Here is a 24,146-nt window from a genome sequence, read left to right on the forward strand (position 1 = left end):
CATACACATTCACACACCGTTGGCCATGCCATCGGGAGCAACTCAGGGTTAAGTATCTTGCCCAAGGATACATCGACATGTTGACTGCATGGGCTGGGATCGAACCCACAACCTTCTGGTTGAAAGACGACCGCACTCCCTCACAGCCACAGTAATGATATCATGAAACCAATTTTTCAATGGGAAGTCTGTTAATGCTTCACACTGGTTTGAGTTTATAACACAATTTCTCATGAAAAGGCTCAAAGAACTGGAGATAACAATTAAAACGTAAAAAAGACAGGACCAGGAAGAAGCAAAAAGTAGTAAGTAGAACAGAAATGGCACTATAAATGTGTCTTTGAAAATCCGTCTACACTACACAAATGACCATTGTTGTTACAAATTAATAAGCACAATACAAATGTCGGAAACTACATTTAGAGTTAATATGTGAACAACATTTCTTCACATGGGATTTCACACCTATCCTGCTTCTTTGAATGTGTTCGTATTACTCATATACAAGTCAAAAGCTCAAGAGTATGACTCTCCACAGGAATATATCTAAGTAATGTCAGTTTTAAATCATTGAGTGACTCTCACCACTAGGGAAACTGACTGACTCATTGGGTTACAATGCAAACACAAATATATTTGGGAGCATCCAGAGCAGGTGATAAAAGTCACAATGAGAAGTGTAATCACAATATCCAGGTCTGTCTCTCTGGAGGACTTTGCCCCCACATCCAAACTCACAGGAAATAAACTTGCCAACTTTATTGCGTTAATCTAAATTCTCTATGAAGTCTTTGTGAGAATATGATACTCTGTGCAGCATAGCACAGTGTAGTGCATTCACTACTTTCTGTTTTAGCTAATTAATCCAATCAATCATTTGTCATTCTGTTTGCTTTCAAACTGCTGAAGGCTTTAGTATTCATAGGCACCAGAGTTAACGATGCAGAATAAAGGCTTGAATCTAAACAGACACTTGTCTTTTTCTTTTGTTGTCCTCTTCACACTTTTAGAAGAGATTAATGACAAACGTTTGGTGTGGCTCACAGAGTTAATGTGAGAAACTTGGGTTTTTGAAGAAAATGTGTGCACACAGACACCAAAACAATCAGTTCCGGACAAAACGCACAAACGCACACACACACACACACAAACACACACACACACACAAACACAAACACACACACTATCACCTGCAAAGCCTCCACTATGAAATCTTCTCAAACTGCTCCAGGCACTGATTCCTTTTGCCTCAGGCTATGACGCCTCAAGAGTGAAAACTCACTCTTATTCTTTCGCTCTCCCTCTCAGTGTCTCTGTCTTTGTCTCATACACATAGAAATGCACACTTGTCTTATACATTTGCTGTATATGTTTTACATCTATTAAATATGTAATTTTGACTGAATCCTAAACATTATTTTGTCCAGAGAAAATCTCTTTAAATTCCAGAGATTCCATAACTGATTAGAAAACACTTTCCAGGTATTATTGTTTTAAGTGTAGAATAATGTAATATTGTGTTAATCCCTGAGGCATACTATTGCATGTAGTACCACACATAATATACAATGCAAGGAATCCCCTATTTTTCTTTAATGCATCTCCTCTGCACTGTGATCACTATTTTGTATTAGATCCATAGCTTTTATGAATTAAGTTGGCTTTTTTTTTTTTTTTTTTTAAACCAGCACACTTTAATCCTGTTACATTTTGTTCTCATACTGGCACCACACACACTAAAACACAGAAAAATACATGTCTACAAGACAGCAGACAGGGGGCGGACAGTCAGGGCATCACACAAGCCTGATCCTTCGCACACACACTAACACACACACACACCCAACACTGCCTAATAAAAAGCACCATAATAGCCTGTCGAGCTTTCTGAGTGTGGTCAACAAAACATCTCGGTGTCTGTACGGATGAATGCACACACACCTTTTTTAATCATTCCTGTTGAATTGACAGCAAAGCAGACACCATAATCCCTCAAAAATGCATACTAATGACTAATACCTGCCTTCACTGACACACAAACCCTCCATCCCACTAATTATTGCACACCAAAGTCAAAAGGCACTGTCAAACCAAAAGAGGCACATTGAAAGTTTTACATGATTAGTTCAGGGTAAATTCATGCATCAACATTGAAGATGTCAACGAGCAGCAAAACACATTGTTACTCAGACAAACATGGCAACATAAACACACTAACACATCCAACTGATGCAGTCTTCCTTATGGCCGATAAGTCGCATATAAATCACCTTGTTTTGACCTTTAATTACATCGCTCCCGAGGGCCAATCATTGTCAAAAAGAAAATGCCAAAAGCAGCAACAAGATGCATCATATGTCCATATGTGGTTCAAATGTGATCTGAGATGTCTAATGAATAACTGACAGATGATTGACATTGGAAACTTCACACAAACACAATATTATCATGGGGACTTGTATGGCCATTGATGTCAAGAATAAAGCATAACAGACAACATGTGTTCAAACGCTATCCGGTGTCTGATTATATAAGCTCTGGGGAGACATTACCTTCCACAGTATTTGTTCATAAGCACATTTTTCTTCTGTTTCAATGCTTCTCCCCAGACTTTCTCCTCACCTTGCTTTGTGGAATCAGTTTCTTCCTTGATCTGTATTTTCTGTTTATCTCCCTCTGTCTTTGTTTCGGTGTTTCTCCCTCTCTTTCTATTACACTCCCTCTCTCTCTGTTTTTCTGCCTCGTTGGCATCATTTGGTTGGTTCTTATCTATTCTCACCACTATCTGGTGTTGGAGGAAGATAAGCATGCATTTGCATGTTTAATGAACCAAACACCCTCAGCTTGAGGACAGTCATGCACACACGGTTGCATAGACACACACACATGGCTGCATACACACACACACACACACACACACACGCACGCGCACGCACACGCACACGCACAGAGCTGCTGTTGGCCCTGAAGGCCTCAGTCTCCTTGCCACTGACATGGAGTCGCCAGCTGCTGACTCTACAGGAGTAAACATGGCCTCTGTACTCGCCTTCACATCTAAAGCTGGAGTGACATATTGGATAGAAACAAACTAAATCCCAATTAAGTTGGAATTGTATTTGATTCTTAGAGAACAAAGTATCTAACAATATAATGTGAGAAGATACCATCAGTTCCACAATCCCACATACTACAAACCACATAGTGTGTAATAACAATTATTAGCCCCCTAAGTGGTTCCCACTTTAGCTAAGGCTGCTCGATTATGGCAAAAATCATAATCTCGATTATTTGGGTCAATAATTGATATCACGATTATTAAAAACGATTATCCATTTACTTTGAAAACATCCATTTATTGAAAAAAAACAGTATGTTTTTAACAGTTGATTACCCTGAACTTTAAGTATAATATAATCAACTGAAAAACTAATCAAATAAATAATTTAAAAAAACTAAAATATATATAAAAATGTATTAAAATAAATAATTGTTTTATTTCGATTATGTTGTTTTCATAATCGTTGCAAGCCAAAATCGTAATTGCAATTAAAATATGATTAATTGAGCATCCCTAACTTTAGCACATTGTTTCTAAAAAGCTAGAAACGTGTGAGTGGCAGAGCCACTGTTCTGGCTACTGTTCAAGAGATCAGCCATCGACTGGAAAAGCAAGATTTAAGCTCTCAGTGTGCTTGGTATACATTGGCTGTACTTAAGTATCCCTGAGCAACAATCAATCCCTAAATCCCTGCCTGCACTTGACTGCTGGGCTTTAGCTGACTGACCCTTCACTTAAGTGTTGGGAATGCTAAGATGCAGCATTGTAGCAACACGAATGACATCAATGAGAAAAGTGTCTTAGATAGCCTGGATGCCTTTAACATTCACATTAAAAAGTAACAAAAAGTAATTTTAAGGACACAAACCCAAATGTAAAATGTGGGGTTCCAACATACAGTGAAATGTGTCACGAGAAGAAGACAAATGGCTAACTATGTAATTTAGGGGAAAAGACTGATAGATAGATGTAGAGGTGAAACAACAGAGGGAGAGGCAGACAGAAAGATAGACAGCGGTGTGAGAGATGTCGCCACCTGCCACCATTTTTCTCCTCTCCTCTTGGAAATGCATCATCAGTCATTAGGGGAAGGCATGACTCGCGGTATCATCATCATTCACACAGACACACACACACAGAACAAAACACAAGGTGTATTTAAGGTATAATGCCGGCCTATCATTTCAGTTTTCTCTATGCAGCATTTTGCTGAGCTTATAAAACCGCCCGCAGCTAATGGTGTGATGGATCCCTCTATTATCCCCCAATGCAGGAGGAGAGAGTGGGGTGTGGTGAGATAAAGGAAGGTAATTGGATAGTATTTTAGCCGTGGCAAAACAGGAGGGTGGTCAGCTAAAGAAAGACAATGGAAGATTATGTCAGAAAGCTTTCCGAATGTGATGGACCCATCCAATAAATATAACATAAAGAAATCCACCTATGTGTGTAACGTGTTTCTGTAAAATAATTTCAGAATACGGTGATACAATAATAACTATTGTACAAAAATGATTAGAATATATTAAGTTCATAAAATGATATTTTAATTCAAACTACATTCAGAAGTCCTTGTTCTGTATATCCAACACAATCATCAGGTCAAAAAACAAGAAAACAAGAAAACATTAAGAGCAGGATTTTTCATTTCTAATGTAACACGATTGTTTTGGTTGGATTCTTTAGAATAATTACAGTTGTCGTGTACGGTATCATAAACCAATTTTTGTGAGGTCTGTTAATGCTTCACTTTATAAACACAGATAAATACATACAATACCGGCAACACGTATTATGATACCATCTGCCCCTCAGCCTGCCCTTGTGCATAATGCTTATTAGTCAATGTTTGCAGGCTGAACTAAGATGGTGAATATGGCAAAGTCATACAAAAGGGTTGCAGTACGAAGCGAGATGAATGGGTTACCAGTGTATAATGAGCCTGAAGTCAAGAGTCTTCAATGTCACAAAGGTGGCTTCTTTAAACTGGCTTTGTGTAATACAATCGTCTATATAAAGTACCTTTCACTAATGAACTTGTTTGGAGTTGTCTTTTACTGACAATAAACTATATGGGGGTAGATATAGATTCATTAGGATATATGTCTATATATCTAAAGTTATCGAGTCATGTTTAGTACTACAGTAGCACAAACTGTATGCATTGCATTGTTTTCAGAAAATAAGTTGGAGCAAAATGTGGTTCAATGACAAGCAGGGACTTTTCTCCATTTGTTTCTGGCTCACCCAATGTGTGTGGAGTCTATTAGCTGCTGTGATCAACCTCAGTGTGAGAGGAATAAGCCTGGGCCAGTGGTGTGGAAGTCTGCTCCTCAGGGTAGGACAACTTTAATGTCAAGTAAGACTGTTTGCTCCTCAGAGGAGTCATGGGTGGTGGAGGGCGAGGAAGTGTATGTGTGTGTGTGTGTGTGTGTGTGTGTGTGTGTGTGTGTGTGTGTGTGTGTGTGTGTGTGTGTGTGTGTGGTGTGTGTGTGTGTGTGTGTGTGTGTGTGTGTGTGTGTGTGTGTGTGTGTGAATGCTGCACAAAGGGAGGCACTGGTCCCTGATGGTGTGGAACTAAATGTCACAGCTTGATTAGAATAAATAGTCTCTGGGACTGGGCAGCATCATGCAGCAGAGGCAAGCATGTGTGTGTGGTGACTCATTGCTTTTGTTCCCTCTCTCACTCTCTGTAACATAGAGTACAAACACACACACACACTTGGGCTCTCAGGCTTTACCTTTCTCTGACCTACCCGAGGGGGCTTTGGCTTTGAGTTTGAGATGTGAAAGTCTGGACAACACAAACAGAAAGCTGTTACCGCCTCAGGACATGAACTTTACACCTCACGCTTCCTCCTCCTCAATCACTCAAGAACACACACACACACAACTATTTATGTGTATCTGGTCAATTAACAATAAGCAATACTTTATGTGCATACTTGTTTTGCAGCATCTAAAACAGGGCATGCCAACTGTTAAATTAAATAAAAGAACACACTTGCCAAAGGGAATGTCTGGTCAACAGAGCTCATTAAAACTAGCACAGAGTGATAATTACAAACAAAAAACCATAGAAAGGTGAACTAATATTCGTAAAACATGAGGATGAAATATCGAGGTGATAGTGAGAGGTGTGTAGAGGGAAAGCAAGACAATTTCTGAGGAAAAATGAAACAATGAGGGAGAGAGAAGAGGAAACTAATAAATCAATGAACCTATTCTGTGGCTGCCACAGGGTAATGAAAGCTATTTATTAGCCACACATCCATTGCTCTGTCTCCTCTCTACGTCCTTCCTCTCTCTTTCTTTCATTCACTCTTTCTATGATGCTTTCCCCCGCCCCCAGGATTGATACTCTCGTCTCCCTCCACTAAACGCTAACAATTCCATTAAGCACAACAAAACACTCATTTAGAGGTCACATTTGTTTCGCTCAACTTTGCTCGTCTTCTGCATGCAAACTGAGGGGCTGCCTGCCTGGATTCCTATTATCTGACATGACCTTTCTGATTTCAAATAATTGGCGAATCATGATTGGCTCCCTTTTTCTTTAATGACATGGCTTTAAAAGAACTGCACACTGTCTCATTCTCACTGTGAAATATTTGCTCTGAAGCATAACTGATTGCTGTAATATCCACATTTTGTCATCTATCATATCATATATGCATAAATACTCTATAACACTAGCCACAAGGCACACAGCTGGTACTATATTTTCCAGTAGCCAGTGGAATATGAAAAAAACACGATTAATTTTGGTCAGTGAATCCATAAGCTTACGTGACATCCCATATATGGCCTTAATAATCTATTGCCCCGAGTCACGATTAGCTTTGCAGCCCGCTTCACATCATTTCCTCAACAGTTCACGGGCAGTGCTTTACTGCACCAATGATGTATCCCAGAATGCCTAGCAAGGTCACTGCAAGGCAGAAAACAACTCCAGGACCTTTAATGATCTGAATGCGTCGAGGAATTGTAATTGTATCGGCCTTACATCTCAGAGAACTGCAAAAACACTGGAGAGGCACACATAACACATCCTGCTATCTGATGGCCACTGCTTATTAGCTTGTGACACAAACGTCTTCATCTGCCATATTAGCGAAGGTTGACCCAGACCATCGCCAAGAGTCCAAACAGGAGGTTACAAACCCTACAAATCTAACATCCTGGAACTTTTGGAATAACATTGTATGGAAAACATCAGCTGTAGTTTTGAGCCATTCTTTCTATGCAATTCAAAACTCAAAAATATTGGTATCTCCAGACTCCATGTGAACTTTTCCCTCTAAATCCAGCTAAAGTATACTGTTCATCACAGGCAAATGACATGTGATTATTAATTAGTATAATGAAATCTCCTTCCTCTACATACAGCTACTAATCCTGGTGAAACTACTTCCATTAGCAGGGAAGACTTATGCAGCTCGTGCTGTATTGTTTTTGGTCTTGGCATTGCATAGATGGTGAAAAATGGATGAATACTAACTGAAATTCATCAAAAATAAATTAAGCTCTATACTCCTTTAAAAGAGCACTGAAGGCAGGAGCAAATGTTTCCTGCTGTCTGCCACTTACCACTAATGTTAGAAAAATGATAAATGAGTCTCGGCATGGTGTTGGAGTCTACGTATTTGTGTGTGAAATGCGAATGTGCAAGTGTGTCAGTGTGAGTTTCCTTCCTGTAAAGTGTTGTGTTGCATGCCAACGGTTCACAGTGTGAACAGATGTTAGTCAGTAATGCCCTGGGTTTCTGCACCACAGTCAGGCATTTTGTAGGGTCCTCAGCTCTGAGGAGGAGTCCGTAGAGATGCCTGAATTGCTTTATCGAGCGGAACACAACTAAGGACACAGGCTCGCAGCGGCTGCCAAGAACACACAGACACGCAAACACAAACACAGCCATCGCTCCAAGCATGCAACAGAAACCCACAAAAAAAGAGTGTACAAAAACCCACATATCTGGAAAATGACTACACAAAACCAACACAGGAAAAAGCAGGGTAGCAGGGTACCAGGTAGTTTGTGCTTTCACCCTGACAGAGTAATGGACCCACTGCTGAGTGAAAATGTTGGCTGCCGCTTGAAGCCCACAGAAAATCCTGTCTAAGAGACGAAAGACTGTCATTAAGGAGGATACACAACTTTAGAAAGATAAGACAAGAGTAGCTTTTCGTGAAATGTCCAAAAATGCAATATAAAAAAAATAAAAGACCCCTAGTCTCTTTTGAACTCTTTTAGTGTTCCCAATCCAGCTACCGTGTCTTCCTTTTTAGATGTTTTACCTTGTGCTTCTTTATAACACCTTTTCACTCAGAGCCAGCCACCACACTCTATATATAGCTTCTGCCTGTCACTGAGACACTGATGAAGAAGAGGAAAATGAGTGGTGATGTGGAGACCATGGGAAAGGTTATCGCTGTCGCTTTGAATAGCATCACACTCTCTCTGATCATTCACAGTTATATTGTGCATCTAGACCGGGTGACGACATTACCTATTGACGCAGCAACCACTGTAAGTTATATTCTTGTTTAATTAGACTTCTCTGTTTCATTTATTCTACTCTGTATAATTGTTCTGTAGTTATTGTAGCTAAAACGGCGCTTTTGAGAGATTTTAAATCTCAGATCTGCTCAAGTGAACCTGTTACACAGGTCTCAGTAGGGGCACTCAACCCTGCATTATAATATAGGCAGGGCCACTCTGCTGTCGCCCATCAGCTGTAGAGAGGTAACTAATTAGAGGGGCGTGGCCCCACAGCTGTGAGAACTCAGCAATCAGGCGTCCATTTTAGGTAGCTCTTTCCTGGAGCGTCAGCTTCAGCGTCAGACAGCCGAAGACATTGGAGTCCTGCGGGAGTAAGACTGACAAAGACATTGGAGTCCTGCGGGAGTCACGAGGGTGGCAAAGAGGAGGCAACTCCTACTCTGATTGAGCTAATTACCGCTGGTGTCTTATTTTCTTTTCTTTAGTTCTCTAGCCCCTCATGCTATAATCATGTGTATTTTCTCCATTCCTGTTCATGTGTCTTCTCGCAATTATCACTGGACCCGTGTATCTCCTAATCGCTATAACCAGCCTGCTCTCGTCTATCCCACATGCTCCACTGAGATCCAACATCTAGTTTCAGGTGGCCTGTGGAACTGCCAGTCAGCTGTTCCTAAGGCTGACTTCATCTCTGGCTACGCCTCCCTGCAGACCCTGGATTTCCTTGCTCTCACTGAGACCTGGATTACTCCATCCAACACATCCACCCCAGCAGCTCTCTCCACTGCATATTCCTTCTCCCATACACCCAGACCCACTGGCAGAGGAGGTGGCACTGGTCTCCTGCTCTCTCCCAAATGGAGCTTTTCCCTCTTCAAGCTACCTAACTTCACTCCTTCCACCTTTGAATTCCATGCCGTCACAGTAACCCATCCTATAAAATTAACCATTGTTGTTCTCTACCGTCCACCTTGGGGGACTTCTTGGAGGAATTAGATAATCTCCTCTCACTCATCCCTGAAACTGGCCCTCCCGCTGTACTTCTCGGAGACTTCAACCTCCAGACAGGGAAGATAGACATCTCTGTTAACCGCCTTTGCTTTCTCACTGTCTCCGTCCCCACCAACTCATAAAGCTGGCAATGTCCTTGATCTCATATTCTCAAGGAACTGCACTACTTCTAACCTCTCTGTAAACCCGCTCCACACCTCCGATCACTTCTTCATTTCATTCTCTCTACCTCTTTCCAAACATAATAAACTAATCTCTTCTCATCCTGCACCTGTCCGCCGTAACCTTCATTCCCTCTCCCCCTCTACCTTTGTCTCATCGGTGCTCTCAGCCCTCCCTTCCTCTGATTCGTTCCAACTCCTGCCTCCAAACTCTGCTGCAGAAACTCTCCTCTATACTCTCTCATCCTCTCTGGACTCTCACATCTCTGCAGGCTCGTCAGTCCCCTCCTGCTCCCTGGCTAAATGACGCACTGCGTGGTAATAGAACCGTCCTTAGGGCAGCAGAGCGGAAACGGTGGAAATCCAAACACCATGATGACCTCCTAACCTACAGTATGAGGCTCTCCTCTCCTCTTTCTCTGCTTCGATCTCTCAGGCAAAAAGCACTTTCTTTCAAGATAAGATCCAATCTTCCTATTCCAATCCCAAAAAACTATTTTCCATCTTCTCCACCCTTTTGGACCCTCCCAAAGCCCCTCCCCCCTCCTCACTTCTGTCAAGCGACTTTGTTAACCACTTTGAAAAAAAGGTTGATGATATTCACTCTTCTTTTTCTGACTCACCTTTACTCACTGCTGGGTCACCAGACCTACCCTTCACCCACACACTAACCTCCTTTTCCCCTCTCTCTCCAAGTGAGGTTCTTACCCTCATTACCTCTGCCCGCCCCTACCACCTGTCCTCTGGACCCTATCCCTTCAAACCTCCTTCAGACTATCGCTCCTGATATTCTACCGTTTCTCTCCCATTTCATCAACACTTCTCTAACTTCTGGTCACTTTCCAAACAGTCTCAAGGAGGCAAGAGTAAACCCTCTCCTAAAGAAACCCACTCTCAACCCGTCTGATGTTATAAACTACAGGCCTGTCTCTCTACTCCCGTTCCTGTCTAAAACACTTGAACGCGCTGTCTTTAAACAACTCTCCTGTTATCTCCATCAGAACAACCTTCTGGATCCGCACCAGTCTGGTTTCAAGGCAGGTCACTCCACAGAAACTGCTCTCATTGCTGTCACTGAGGAACTGCACACTGCCAAAGCAGCATCCCTCTCCTCTGTCATCATCCTGTTGGACCTGTCTGCTGCATTCGACACGGTGAATCATCAGATCCTCCTTCACACTCTCCAAGAACTTGGAGTTTCAGGCTCTGCACTTTCCCTCTTCACCTCATACCTCAAAGACCGTACCTACAGGGTAACTTGGAGAGGGTCCGAGTCCGACCCTTGTCAATTTACAGGGGTCCCTCAGGGCTCTGTTCTTGGTCCCCTCCTCTTCTCCCTGTACACAAACTCGCTCGGATCTGTCATTAGCCCGCATGGTTTTTCATACCACTGCTACGCTGATGACACCCAATTAATTCTGTCCTTTCCCCGCTCAGAGACCCAGGTCGTCGCACGCATCTCTGCTTGTCTAGCTGACATCTCTCAGTGGATGTCTGCTCACCACTTCAAGCTCAACCTTGACAAGACTGAGCTGCTCTTCCTCCCGGGAAAAGATTGTCCCACTCTTGACCTAACAATCAACATCGGCACCTCAGTTGTTTCCCCGACTCAGACTGCAAGGAATCTGGGTGTGACCCTAGATAACAACCTGTCCTTCACTGCAAACATCGCTGCTACAACCCGTTGCTGCAGATACACGCTTTACAACATCAGGAAGATACGTCCCCAGCTGACCCAGAAAGCCACGCAGGTTCTGGTCCAGGCTCTCGTCACCTCACGCCTAGACTACTGCAACTCCCTCCTGGCTGGTCTACCTGCATGTGCCATCCGACCTCTGCAGCTCATCCAGAATGCAGCGGCTCGTCTGGTCTTCAACCTTCCTACATTTTCCCACACCACTCCGCTCCTCCGCTGCCTTCACTGGCTTCCGGTAACTGCTAGAATCCACTTCAAGACACTGGTACTTACATACCATGCTGCGAATGGATCTGGCCCTTCCTACTGTGAGTTTACTTATTTAGGTGCCAGTCAGGTCTCTCTCCTGACGTTTCAGATTTGGCTAGTCAGTCAGTTTTTGTAAATCTGCACAAAGGTGTATACATCTCTCTGTAAACACCCAACATTGAATGACATTAAAATATAAGAAAAGACACAACTCAAAATCATAATCACAAATAGTAAGTGTATTTTTGAATACCCCCCCCCAAACAATTCGTCTTCCCACAGTTCAATGTTAAATCCAAAACGTTCCACTCCGGGTGTCCTTCAAAATAAATAAAACAGTCAATTACCACAGGAGAATGTCAGTCGGTTTTAGTAATCCAGTCCTGGTTTTTAAGGTGGTTGGGAGATGAGCGGCTCCTTTCAGCTTTGTACACAATAATCCAGGAACGTGAAGCAAGGGTATGATGACGGATGACGGTGGACGGTGGATCAGACAAACGGTACGGACTATAAACGACCTAACTGCTGGTTGCTAACAGATGAGCGTGTTGCTCCGCCGATCCCTCTTGCTGCACACACCTTTTCCTTCCGGCTCCGTCTAACTAAATAGGGGGGAAAGGAAATGGAGGCGCCAACCAACAGCGAATCACTGGCTGGGTGGGCGTTACCGTGAGTGACTACCGGTCACATAAACACCGGTTGTTACACTACATCCAGGACATGGTTAAACTGTATACCCCAGCGCGTGCACTACGCTCTGCATCAGCCAAATGACTCGCTGCACCCTCGCTGCGAGGGGGACCCAAGTTCCCATCGGCAAAAACACGTGGGTTTGCTATCCTGGCTCCAAAATGGTGGAATGAGCTCCCCATTGACATCAGGACAGCAGAAAGCCTGCACATCTTCCGGCGCAGACTGAAAACTCATCTCTTTCGACTCCACTTCGAGCGATAGAATTACTAACAAAGAACTGCTAACAGAGCACTTTTATACTAATAAAGGACTGGCTTATCTAAAGCCAGTTGAGTAGCACTTGAAATGTTTGGCTCTATGAAACCTGATGTACTTATATGATTCTGTTTTCTTCAAAGTTGTGTCTTCCTGGTTGAATGTACTTATTGTAAGTCGCTTTGGATAAAAGCGTCAGCTAAATGCAATGTAATGTAATGTAATATTGCACACACTAATAGCTATACTTAGGCTTCGAGTAAAAAAGGAAAAACAGGCTGTGTTAAATTTGAATAGAGATGGTGTCAATCAAAGTCAAGTAAAATGTAAAACTGGGTAAACTCAGAGGTGAGCTGTCACATGTGTATGACAGAGCACAAAAGGGAAAACAAATGCACATCACTGGGTTCAGTTGACAAGCATTGACACATTTGAGCGCACAGAGGAATGGATGTGGATTCATATAGTGAGCTGTCAGCAGACAAAAGCTTAGCTAAGCCAATCCTCTCTATCTGATGTGATAATCATTAGATGATGCAACTATGAGACAGCACACTTCACAGCAGACGGTGTATTGCAGGCACATATGCACAACACAAGACATTCTCACAGGCATTAAGCAATATGCAAAACAACTGCAAAAGTTCAAAACAATATGATAAAGTGCTATATTCACACACATTTTACACATGCTGAGGACTTGATCATTTTGCCAGTACAAACTAATATTTTTGTATAATATAAAAAAGAAAGCCACACATTATCTAAAAAGCTGCAGACAAGCTTTCCTAATGCCTATACTCAAGACAGACTCTTGCATATTTGCTTTCTTATCTAATAAGCCAAACAAATGTTGTCAAGAATAACAAGAAAGAACAAGTAGCCTAAACATAATTCAAATACATAAATATGTAGATAGTAGATTGATAGATGGATATATTTGTATAAATAAAACTGGAACCCTAGTTTTTAAAAACATTTCTGGTTTGTTTTATAGCCATCTATTTAAATAACGATAAGTTCATCCAAAACACATTTCATTTCATGATTCAATATATTCCCAAAAGTGAATTCAAAATACAGAATTGATTTAAAAGATCATCTCTCTTAGGTAACTTTACCAATATCTCAGGACTGTAAATCTTGAAAACTCAATTACTTTGTCTTGGAAGTTGGTGTTTGGGTTATTTTTGAATCAGTCTCCAGGTTTATTAGCAAATAAGGACATTTTAACACAAACCAAGGAAGGAAGGCTATACAAGTTTCACCAGAAAGTCTCATCTGAGACTCAGCTGCAAACAGAATGAACAGGAAAAGTTCAAAAATGTATTTTTTTCCCAGTGTGCTCCATTTCCTTGACCCCCTCAGGGCTCTGTACTCATTCAATAAGCTGCCTGAGGGAGTCAAAGTGATGCTGAATTTATATCAACCTGGCTCTTTGACATCACTGCAAAAATGAATGCAAAAACATTCACCAAACTTTCTACCAAACTTTAGTTTTACTAATGATTTGTATTTGCAGGGAGGAACAGCCTGTGTGAAGGAAAATGTGGAGGGATAGATATTTAGTATGAGAAGGGCAGATGTTGCACTGAAGGTTTGAGCTGTTAGCATGAAATGCAAAATTAGCATACATCTCCTCTCTTCCATCAATCCTTCATCGTTGCTCCCTTTTTCTGTTAAGAGCTCTCTTCCCTTCATCAGAAAATTATTTTGCAATAGAAAGGTCAGTCTTTAATTGGGGGACATAATTAAGTATTTTGAAGGGTTTCAGGGCTGCGGTTAATATGCTAATTATGCTGTCATATAATGAAAGGGGTTCCAAGCAGTGTAATACTGAGGCCTGACCTAATTCTCTCTTGCAAAGAGTCTAAGAGGACTTTATGTGATCATAAATGTGTGGGTGAAGGTTTGTGTTGTCACACCCTCACCAGTGTTGCTGAGGCTTGTGTTGATGTGTCTGTTGTATCAAGCCCTCAGGAACATGGTGTGACAGTGCTGTATGTGAGTGTGTAAGTTTGTCAAGTGTTATCATATTCTCATATCGTTATGTCATGCGTCTGTCTGTACAGTATGCGTGTAAAGCTCCGCCATGCAAGACCATCGCTGTGTATGTGTACTTGTGTGTGAGTGTGTTTATCTGTGTGTGTGATTTTGCCTGCAACCACAGTGTTGTCCTAATCCATCCAGCTGATAAATGCACCCCACAGCAGGGGGAACACCGTTCTTTTACAGAAGCACCAATCCACAGATCTGGGGAGAAAACACCCAGTGTGTGTGTGTGTGTGTGTGTGTGTGTGTGTGTGTGTGTGTGTGTGTGTGTGTGTGTGTGTGTGTGTGTGTGTGTGTGTGTGTGTGTGTGTGTGTGTGTGTGTGTGTGTGTGTGTGTGTGTGTGTGTGTGTGTGTGTGTGTGTGTGTGTGTGTGTGTGTGTGTGTGTGTGTGTGTGTGTGCATATAATGGTGCAGTCAGCGTTAGTGTCGTAAAGGACCCAGAACCGTTTCCATCATGCTACCACATACACTTGTGAGGGCAGTTGGGGGATGGGGGGGTGCACACTGACATACATACAGACCTAAGATAACAATTTTCACATATTTTGTATGTTTTATAAAAGAGGGGAAAGTATTACCCCCCACAGTCTCAGTAAACACACAGAATGTATGGTTTACCTGAACATGTTTAGGGACACACACACAAGTACAGACAGTTTCTACACAACAGCACAACCACAACACATAAAATATGTGGAGCTTGTGTTACCTCATTTCCCTCCCCACCATCCACACAGAGGAAAAGGGTTTGCATGTTACCTGATGCTGCTCATGCTGTCAGCCTCTGATCCCAGCTTGCATCGCTCCAGCTGTGTGGCGACAATCTGACGCTCAGCCTCAAGTTCCCTGGTCAGGCGCTCAAACTGAAGCTCCTGAAGAGATAGAGAAAGACAAAGTGTGTGTTAGAAAGCCAGGAAGCTCTGTATAGATTTACTAAAACTGAATTATAATTCCCAACTGATTGTCTATCAGTGGGAAAGGGTATGAGTATAAAGCTATTAAAACAATAGATATCCCTTTTCAATGTCAATGTATGATAAGTAACCTTTCAAGCATGCTTTACAGTATACGAACAGTATTTCAAAGTGAATAATAAGCTGCTTTGGGACTGCTGCCTACTTGTCGTGGGGAGAAGTGAAACATTGTCAGCCGCAGGTCACGGAAACAGCCTAGGGATGGAATACAGCTTTGCCGTGACAGTTAAAACTGAAGTGTGATCATTAACACCAGTGTGATTGACAGGTAGGAAAAGGGGTGAGGCAGAGTGACTTGTTGAACGTGTTCTAAGATGCTCTTTAATCGTAACTGCTGTGTGCTGCGTGATGGTTGTCAACTTGAGTAGTTAAAGCACCCCCCCTGAAACTGGGTGACCAACCGTTAATATAGCTAACAATTAATAACAGTGGGACATTTGTGGAAATCCTTAATGGAATGGATTTTTCCCTTTATTTGTTAATAAATTCTAACATTTTAAAAACACAATCTTAAAAAGTAGATCACAAAGGTTTTAAGTGCATTTTTCTCTACAGGGTAAATGATAACAGAAGCCCTTTGTTGACAAAATGATGACATGTTTACTGGCTGGTAATAGTGGACTAGGTGTGAGGAATAAGAATAATACAAGCTAACTGTACTGTGTACATCACGACTCCTCCGTCGTGTACCTCAGCGTTGTTGACAATGGGGAAGAAATGTCTATTGCCATTACTGCGATAGTTTTGCAGAATTGTGAAGACCGATCACATGGTATTATAAACATATATCCGATAAGCACTCAACCTCATGAACATAAAAAAGGACTTCAGGGATTCCTCAAAGCAGATGCTTGGTTGTTGTTTTTTACTCGCTTCTTCTTTCTGTCTACACGCAGCCTCAAGTGATTTGATGTGCGGCCACAGTCTCGCGGGTTGCATGTTCCTGTCAGGTTTCACCCATGCCAACACTCTGCTGGGAGCTGCTTAAGGCTGCATGCATGGTAGATTACCCCTGAATGCATCACTCTTAACCCGATCCTGTTTGTGTGTGCTGATGCATTAGCTATTTACTGACAGATCCATATCAGTCATTTAGCTATGAGCCAGACAGATGAGATTTTAAAGCAGCAATCACTGTGTGTAAGTGTGTGCATGCATGTGTGCGCGTGTTGCATTCAAGTTAATCACAGCCACATGGACGCAGATCAATAGTGCAGTGAACTCACCCCACTGAAGATATAGACAGAGTGCATGTGTGTGTGAGGTTCAGAGAGTGTATGCTGGTTTGATTGGTTTTCTCAAAGCCATTTGAAGCTCTGAATGTGTTGATCCCTAGTCGCTATCTCAAGTCTCCAACCTCAATCCCCTTTCCTCCCCAACACTACAGTGCACAATGCAATTCATCTCCCTCTCTCGCACTCACCCCTTTTTCACGCACGCTTACAGCAGCCACTTACTCATAAATATGCACACTTTTCCTCTTTCCCTGTGTTCCTCTTGTAACCACATTGTGTCCCTGCCATCTCCCTTTTCCTCTCTCTTCCTCTCACAAGCATTCACTTCAGTGCCAAGAAGCAAGCCCCCAACACATTCATATGTAGTACTAGCAGTGATAGTACATTGACCTCCCAGTAGGAAGTTCCTTTATCTGGGTATATTAAAATGCTTCAGCACACTGCTCATATGCTGTAAGTTCAGAAAAAATCTCATTTTTTCAATCTTCTCTCCATTCCTGCAACAAGATACACCTCGTACATGTGAATAACAAAGTAGCAGGTTAAGCCAGCCCTATCATTTGCAAAGCAAAGTGATGCTGGGAAATTGAGCAGGGTCTATTTAACCCTCTGGACCAGTAACTCACAGTTTTGTTTTACAGCAAGGCGCCTCGCTTCAAAGTCCTTCTCTGCTCCCCACAGCAGACTGTTTGTCACCTTGTTTCGCACGGCTGCAATGGTTTTAAATCCTCAAGGTGTAAAAATGCAAATCCCTGCACCTAAGGCAGCATTATGCTAATTAATTATATATAATGTCTCAACAGTAAAGCATATTAAACCCCTCTTTAGATCACATGGAAATGCTTGGATGAAAAACCAGAAAACTGTTTGGCCAGTTCTGTCTTGGGGTAAAATGTGTTAAGTTATGCATAACCTTGTCACACATTTTATTAATTTGAACCCTCTGCCTTAGGAACCGGTATGCTGTTGATATGTTACGATCAATTATGTCTTTGAGGGTGAAATGCTACTGACCAAGATTCTCAAAAGCACCTTCATGAATAGCCAAGGGAGAGTAGCAGTATGTTTGCCAGATGAGAGAGTTTAACTGACTGAAACCACACAACAGCAAAGAGGACATTTGAAACATCATGGACCTCATGCAGAATATGTCGGAACAGAAGATGCTTTGTTCAGTTATCTTTGCGTACTACTGTAAAACTTTGATGTTTGAGCAGCATTCACTTCAGGCAAAAACAGCTTCTCCAACACAGTGTCAGAAGAACAGTCAGCAACCATAACAACTACACTAGAGTCATCTTTAAAAAAAGATATAATGAACTTATCATTAAGTCTCAGACGTGTCAGCACACATCTGCCAGCTGAATAATTTGAATAAGTAAAAGCTTTCTCACTCTGTCTGAAAATGATGAAGCGCAGTAAAAGCCACCTGACACATAGAAAATCTACAGATGGATGACAAGGAAATTAATATGTGCTGGTTTTGTGAAGAATTATTGTAAGTAAAAGTGACATAATGTGAATGTAATTGGAATGAAAAATAAGTATAAAAACTTTGTATGCCAAGATGAATTGGTGTAAATTATAAATATTAAAACACATATAGACATAAAGGTGTCTCATGTAACTACCTGTGCCACGGCTGCTAAAACCTTAATGCTTGCATAACAGCTGTATGATTATGCACTTAGAGAAGTACATTTAGACGAGCAGTCGTTTTCTTCTCCTGCTATGCATTTAAAAACGACAACCAAGCTGTTTCTCTGCTGGAGGCCTTTAATCTTCTCTACCTCGCTTTGAAATGTTACATGCTTCGAACCAAGAACTCGCTAAAATGCTGAGGCTGGATCGTGATATAAAGTTGACGAACTTTACATCGTCAAAGTTATTTTGATCGTTAGCTTGTGTCTAATTGCTAAAAGAATTGTGTTTTGTGTAGTAGTGTATTTTACCTTGATATGTGCACAGATTACAGTTCTATAGATCCATGATGAGTTGGGAGTCGGCTGGTGCTCTTTGCGCTTCCTCAGTGGGTTTCTATCATAACGCACAGGGTGTATGATTCCATAAGTCGTGTGTTTGTGTTTTGTGTGTGTCACCGCCTCCTTCTCACGAATGAACAGGAGACAAAAAGCAGCGCCCACAGAGGTCTCTATGGCAACTGTAGACCTAAGGCATTACACTGGGTCCTGACTCCACCCACACAGAGTCCCTGCCCTTTGCATGTACACACACAGAGGTGTCTGGTGTGCATTTAGGTCTCTCTGATATAAAAGGCAAACTAAAGCATAGCTTAGTGAGCAATAGTTACTGACACCCCAGCATTTATCTCATTAGGCAAGTTATGCTAATCAGCAGCTGCACCGCCAGAAATACATTGTTACAGCTCTCTGCATCTTCTGGTTTGTATCTCAACACACAGCTGTGTTTGAAAACTTAAACTGTAGAAACATTTCAGGAAATCAAAAAGGATAAACCACATGCTACAACATAAAATCCTACCCTCAAACTTTTAATTTAAAAATAATCAAGCTAATTAAAAACATTTTTAAAATGTTGATTTGGAAGCACTATCACTAAATTGCTGAATTGCATTTTCATAATAATAACAATAATAATAATAACTTTATTTGTATAGCACCTTTCATACAGGGGATTGCAGTTCAAAGTGCTTTACATCAGTAAGAAATAAGACATAACATCAGTGTAAAACAAGCAGCAAGAACAAAGCATAAAGTGGGATAAAATAATTCAAAATAAAAACATGGGGAATAAAACAGAGAAATAGTGCAATGTCAATCACAGAGAATAGTGCAGTATAATAGTGTAAAATCAGTCAAATGCTTTAGTAAAGAGATTTAAAAATGCCTAATGTATTGGCTTCCCTAATATTGTTGGGTAACGTGTTCCACAGTTTTGGGGCGTAGTTTACAAAGACTGCATCACCGATCTTCTTATGACTCTTTCTGGTGACCTCTAATAGACCTGCATCTGATAATTGCAGTGTTCTGGCGGGTGTGTAGTTTATTAGAGAGTCAGCAATGTAGCTGGGTCCTTGTCCATTTAGAGCTTTGTATGTGAGGAGAAGCACCTTAAAATCTATTCTAAAAGTTACAGGAAGCCAGTGTAGAGTAGCTAAGACAGGACTAATGTGTTCCCTCCTTTTGGTATAATAATGGCACCTTCTACATGTGTGTGTGTAATCAAATGCTCGGCTAGAAGACAGGAACATGTTCTACACATTTCTAGAGACATCAGTACCAGGTGGACAGCTGGGAAACAGCCTTAGGACTTCAAATCTTGATCAATAATATATAGTATTTTTTAATAATGTTCCAAAAGCAATCAAAAGACAATGAATATAGTGTGGGCTAACATGTTGGGAGAGAATGCAGGATTGCGTACCAATGGCCCATGTATCAGAGCTTTAAATAGGATTAATAGCAGCCATGGCTGTATAGCTCTTTCTCCTTAAAGCTCAATTCCCCCACTGTGTGCTGTCTGCGATTGACTGTGAGTGTCTACAGATAAGGCTCAATCATTATAAAGTGGCCTATGGGCAGCTATTAACAGTGCTGTTTTTGGATGGGAGACACAAGGCTATCAAAAAGAGCTATGACCTTCTGGTTGAGAAGTAACTCTCTCTCTCTCTTTCATTCTTTCTCTCCCCTTCCTCAATTTAGCGAAGACGAATGAAAACAACTGAGATGAGATGAGTGGGAAAGAAGAGTGTCGAATGGGAGCTGGTAAAAAGGTCACTCTTCTCCTCAGTCACTCCCATGCATATTAAAACTCCCCACAGAGTATCAACCACCCTTCTTCCTGCTTTCTAAACTTACAGCTGTGGTTCATGTAGCATAGGTATGGTTCAGATTTAGCTGAGATTAATTTCTGCCCCATCCCTCCCCCTCTGCTTGTCTTGTCCGTCAGTTTAATGATGAGTGTGAAAAGTCAGCCATGAGCCAGGAGAGAAGCAGCAAAGGGAGGGAAATAACCCGAGGAGAGAAGACAGGAGAGTGAGACGTCTCTGTTGATAAGTCACATGATATGATGGCCGAGGGAGGGACACCTGATCCACTCCCCTCTGTGTGTGCAAGAAAGGGAGAACAAGACACAGAGAAAGAGACGACAGACAGATCACTAGAATGACCTTATCATGTTAATGGCTTTTCCTTCCAAACAATGTTGGTATTGTAAGTCTGAGACTGAACACTATGTTTTAATGTTACCTGCCATGGGGCGTGTGAGGGTTTTCTTTTTAATCTTGAAAAGAGAACATAATAAATGACTTCAAATAAAGGCTTTGGCGTTGAAAATCAAAACGCTTTATCCATTTAGAGATATTGAAATATATGATAAGTAAATCACTGTAAATGTTTTGCCTTTAAAAAATGTTATGTTGGCTTTGTGAACTCAAGCTTTGTGTTTTGATCAGGTCATTGTTAAGGGAGATCTGATTGGTTGGCTATAAACAGGTTTAAAACAGTTTTGCCGTATAATCTACTACTTTATTTGGAGATAAAACAAAGAACTGCAGACTGTTGTGTTGTTTATAATTCATGCAACACTACAGCAAGTAGGCAAAGCTCTCTGTCTACCGGGCCATTTTCGTTCCTACCCTCACCTATGGTCATGAAGGATGGGTCATGACCGAAAGAACGAGATCGTGGATACAAGCGGCCGAGATGGGTTTTCTCCGCAGGGTGGCTGGTGTCTCCCTTAGGGATAAGGTGAGAAGTTCGGTCATCAGGGAGGGACTCGGAGTTGAGCCGCTCCTCCTTCGCGTCGAAAGGAGCCAGTTGAGGTGGTTCGGGCACCTAGTTAGGATGCCACCTGGGCGCCTCCCTAGGGAGGTGTTCCAGGCACGTCCAGCTGGGAAGAGACCAAGGGGTAGACCTAGGACCAGGTGGAGGGATTATATCTCTTCGCTGGCCTGGGAGCGCCTTGGGATCCCCCAGTCAGAGCTGGTTGATGTCGCCAGGGAAAAGAAAGTTTGGGGCTCTCTGCTGGAACTGCTACCCCCGCGACCCGACCACGGATAAGCGGAAGAAGATGGATGGATGGATGGACTACAGCAAGTATGGTAGGTCATCAAAGTGCGCAGTCTAACGACTAACAAGCTATTACTGGGTGGTCAGATGGGTTAATAGGAATGTATAGGGTAGGCTGTATGGTCAGTGTGGGTCCTCATATCGAGAGGAGAACGTGAGTGTGTGTGTTTCATGCTTGCATGAGTGTGCCTGCATCGATGTGTTTTTCTGCCTGTGTGTGAAACTGTGTTTGCAGGTGTGTTTGCAGGTGCCCTAGCCATCTGGCAAATGGTGATACTAGACAAAGAAATATTACAAAGCGCAGGCTGGCTCTATTCTGCATTAACTCTGCTCATTAACACATTTATTTTTCAATAACACATGATTCATTATTGCTGTACACCAGGGATAGTCCTTCATATCGCAGTGATGATTGACCTTTTCTGTATCAGTCCACTTCTAACGCAATTTAATTTACATCAGTTGCAAAACCTAAGGGATTTTCTCTAATGTGATTACAGGTAAGCCAATAATGCAATGGGCAGCACATCAGCACGGATATTAAGGCCTTTCCCTAAAAGGGACGGGGCTCATAATCAACACATTTACTACTAGTCAGGTCATACTTCTCTTTTGATAAAGAAACAATGAGTCCATCTGTGCTATGGGCCTAACAAAAAATACATATTACTAGTGTAGAGCAATCAACAACCTAAGGATGGATGAGTGTCCTTCTTTTATAACCGGTGTTCGTTTAAATTGGATTTGGTGTGGACAGTTTTGGAGCCAATTATCAGTAATACTATTTGCATGACTCATTATACAGTGTGTCTCACTAAGGAGGCAGCTGACAGGGAGTTTTGGCAAAAAATTGTTTAAGCTTTCGCTAGCTGTAAGATACGGATAAAATGACCAAATGTTTAGGTTGATATATTTATGATACAAAGGGTTAAACCTAGTGTATTTGTTCTGAAAATAATAAATAAACAATACACATCTATTTAATTTATTTGAAGATATTAAAGTGTTGTAAATTATTGATGTTTTAGACTCTCAAGGGAGAACTTGTGCTTTTTATAAAAAAGTTATAATCATCTTGCATGTTATGCTGCGTTTGGATTATTTTTAGTTCTACTAAAACTTTTAGTGCGAGTCCTAGGAGTGATTCTGGGTTGTTTGATAAATATGAAGCCAGGATTAAAGTATCTCTGGTCCATGCAAACAGAAAGTTCAGGAAAACAGCTTCAAAGACAGACAAATCAAAGAGCCACATCACTAAACAGCTGAAAATAAGCAATGCATGAGGCTGGGTCCAGGCTAATGGTTTGTCACTGCATGAAAAATACTGAAAAAACAAGCCATATTTTTATGAATTAAACTTCCAAACCATGGGCACGGTACCGAAAACACAACCAGTAGAAGAATCTGTATTGTTTTGGATTTGAATGCACCTTTAAAAAACTGCACAGACTTTAGACGTATGACTGCCAACAGCTGGGCCATAACTGTTTTATATGCATTATAAATATTCAACACACAAACACAACACAACTCTGACAGATCTCTCCCTACATTATTTAAGGGCTCAGTAGGCAAAATGAAATCATCTCTCTGTTAGCTCTCCCCCTTACTCTGTCAATCTTTCAGACTCTCTCCTTGATTGTGTATGTCAGTCTCTTTTTCATTGTGTGTGTGTGTGTGTGTGTGTGTGTGTGTGTGTGTGTGTGTGTGTGTGTGTGTGTGTGTGTGTGTGTGTGTGTGTGTGGTTTGGAGAGTTGTGTGCTGAAAATAGGAAAACCTGGGCAGCCTAAACACAAACTAAGTGGGATGTCAGGATGTCAGGCTGACACACACACACACACACACACACACACCAATTATTAGCCATATATTAGCATAGCTTTGGTCTGTCAAGGTAACGTGGGACTAGAACCAAATAAAAGGGAATACTGAAAAAGAAAAAAGGCAAAGTTTGCAGAGAGAAGGATAGGCAGTGAATTCTCCTCTTATGTTTTTTGACACAAACTACAACATGTCTGATACACTGCTGAGTATAGCTATTTTAAGCCAAGTTTAAGTATCACTGCACCTTTTACTTTTTCATTATATCATTGTCAAATCTAGTCATGCTAAAGAATGGCAGCGCATGCGATAATGTCATGCACACGTGCAAAATGTAGACCAAAGTGTCCTCATTGCTGACCCTGCCAGAGTGTTTTTACATATTTTCTT

General features: G+C 41.6%; 1 protein-coding gene across 2 annotated transcripts in view; it reads right to left on the bottom strand.

Moving 5' to 3' along the window:
* ctnnd2a (catenin (cadherin-associated protein), delta 2a) overlaps positions 1-24,146 on the bottom strand; it is a 232,945-nt gene that overhangs the window by 137,588 nt on the left and 71,211 nt on the right. For both annotated transcript variants that reach the window (XM_034212013.1, XM_034212012.1), the window contains exon 3: positions 15,435-15,547. In XM_034212013.1, coding sequence (XP_034067904.1) covers positions 15,435-15,547 — 113 coding nt within the window. The remainder of the gene's footprint in view (positions 1-15,434; positions 15,548-24,146) is intronic.

This window comes from Gymnodraco acuticeps, unplaced genomic scaffold (genome assembly GCF_902827175.1).
Source record: "Gymnodraco acuticeps unplaced genomic scaffold, fGymAcu1.1, whole genome shotgun sequence".
NCBI classification, from domain to species: Eukaryota; Metazoa; Chordata; class Actinopteri; order Perciformes; family Bathydraconidae; genus Gymnodraco; species Gymnodraco acuticeps.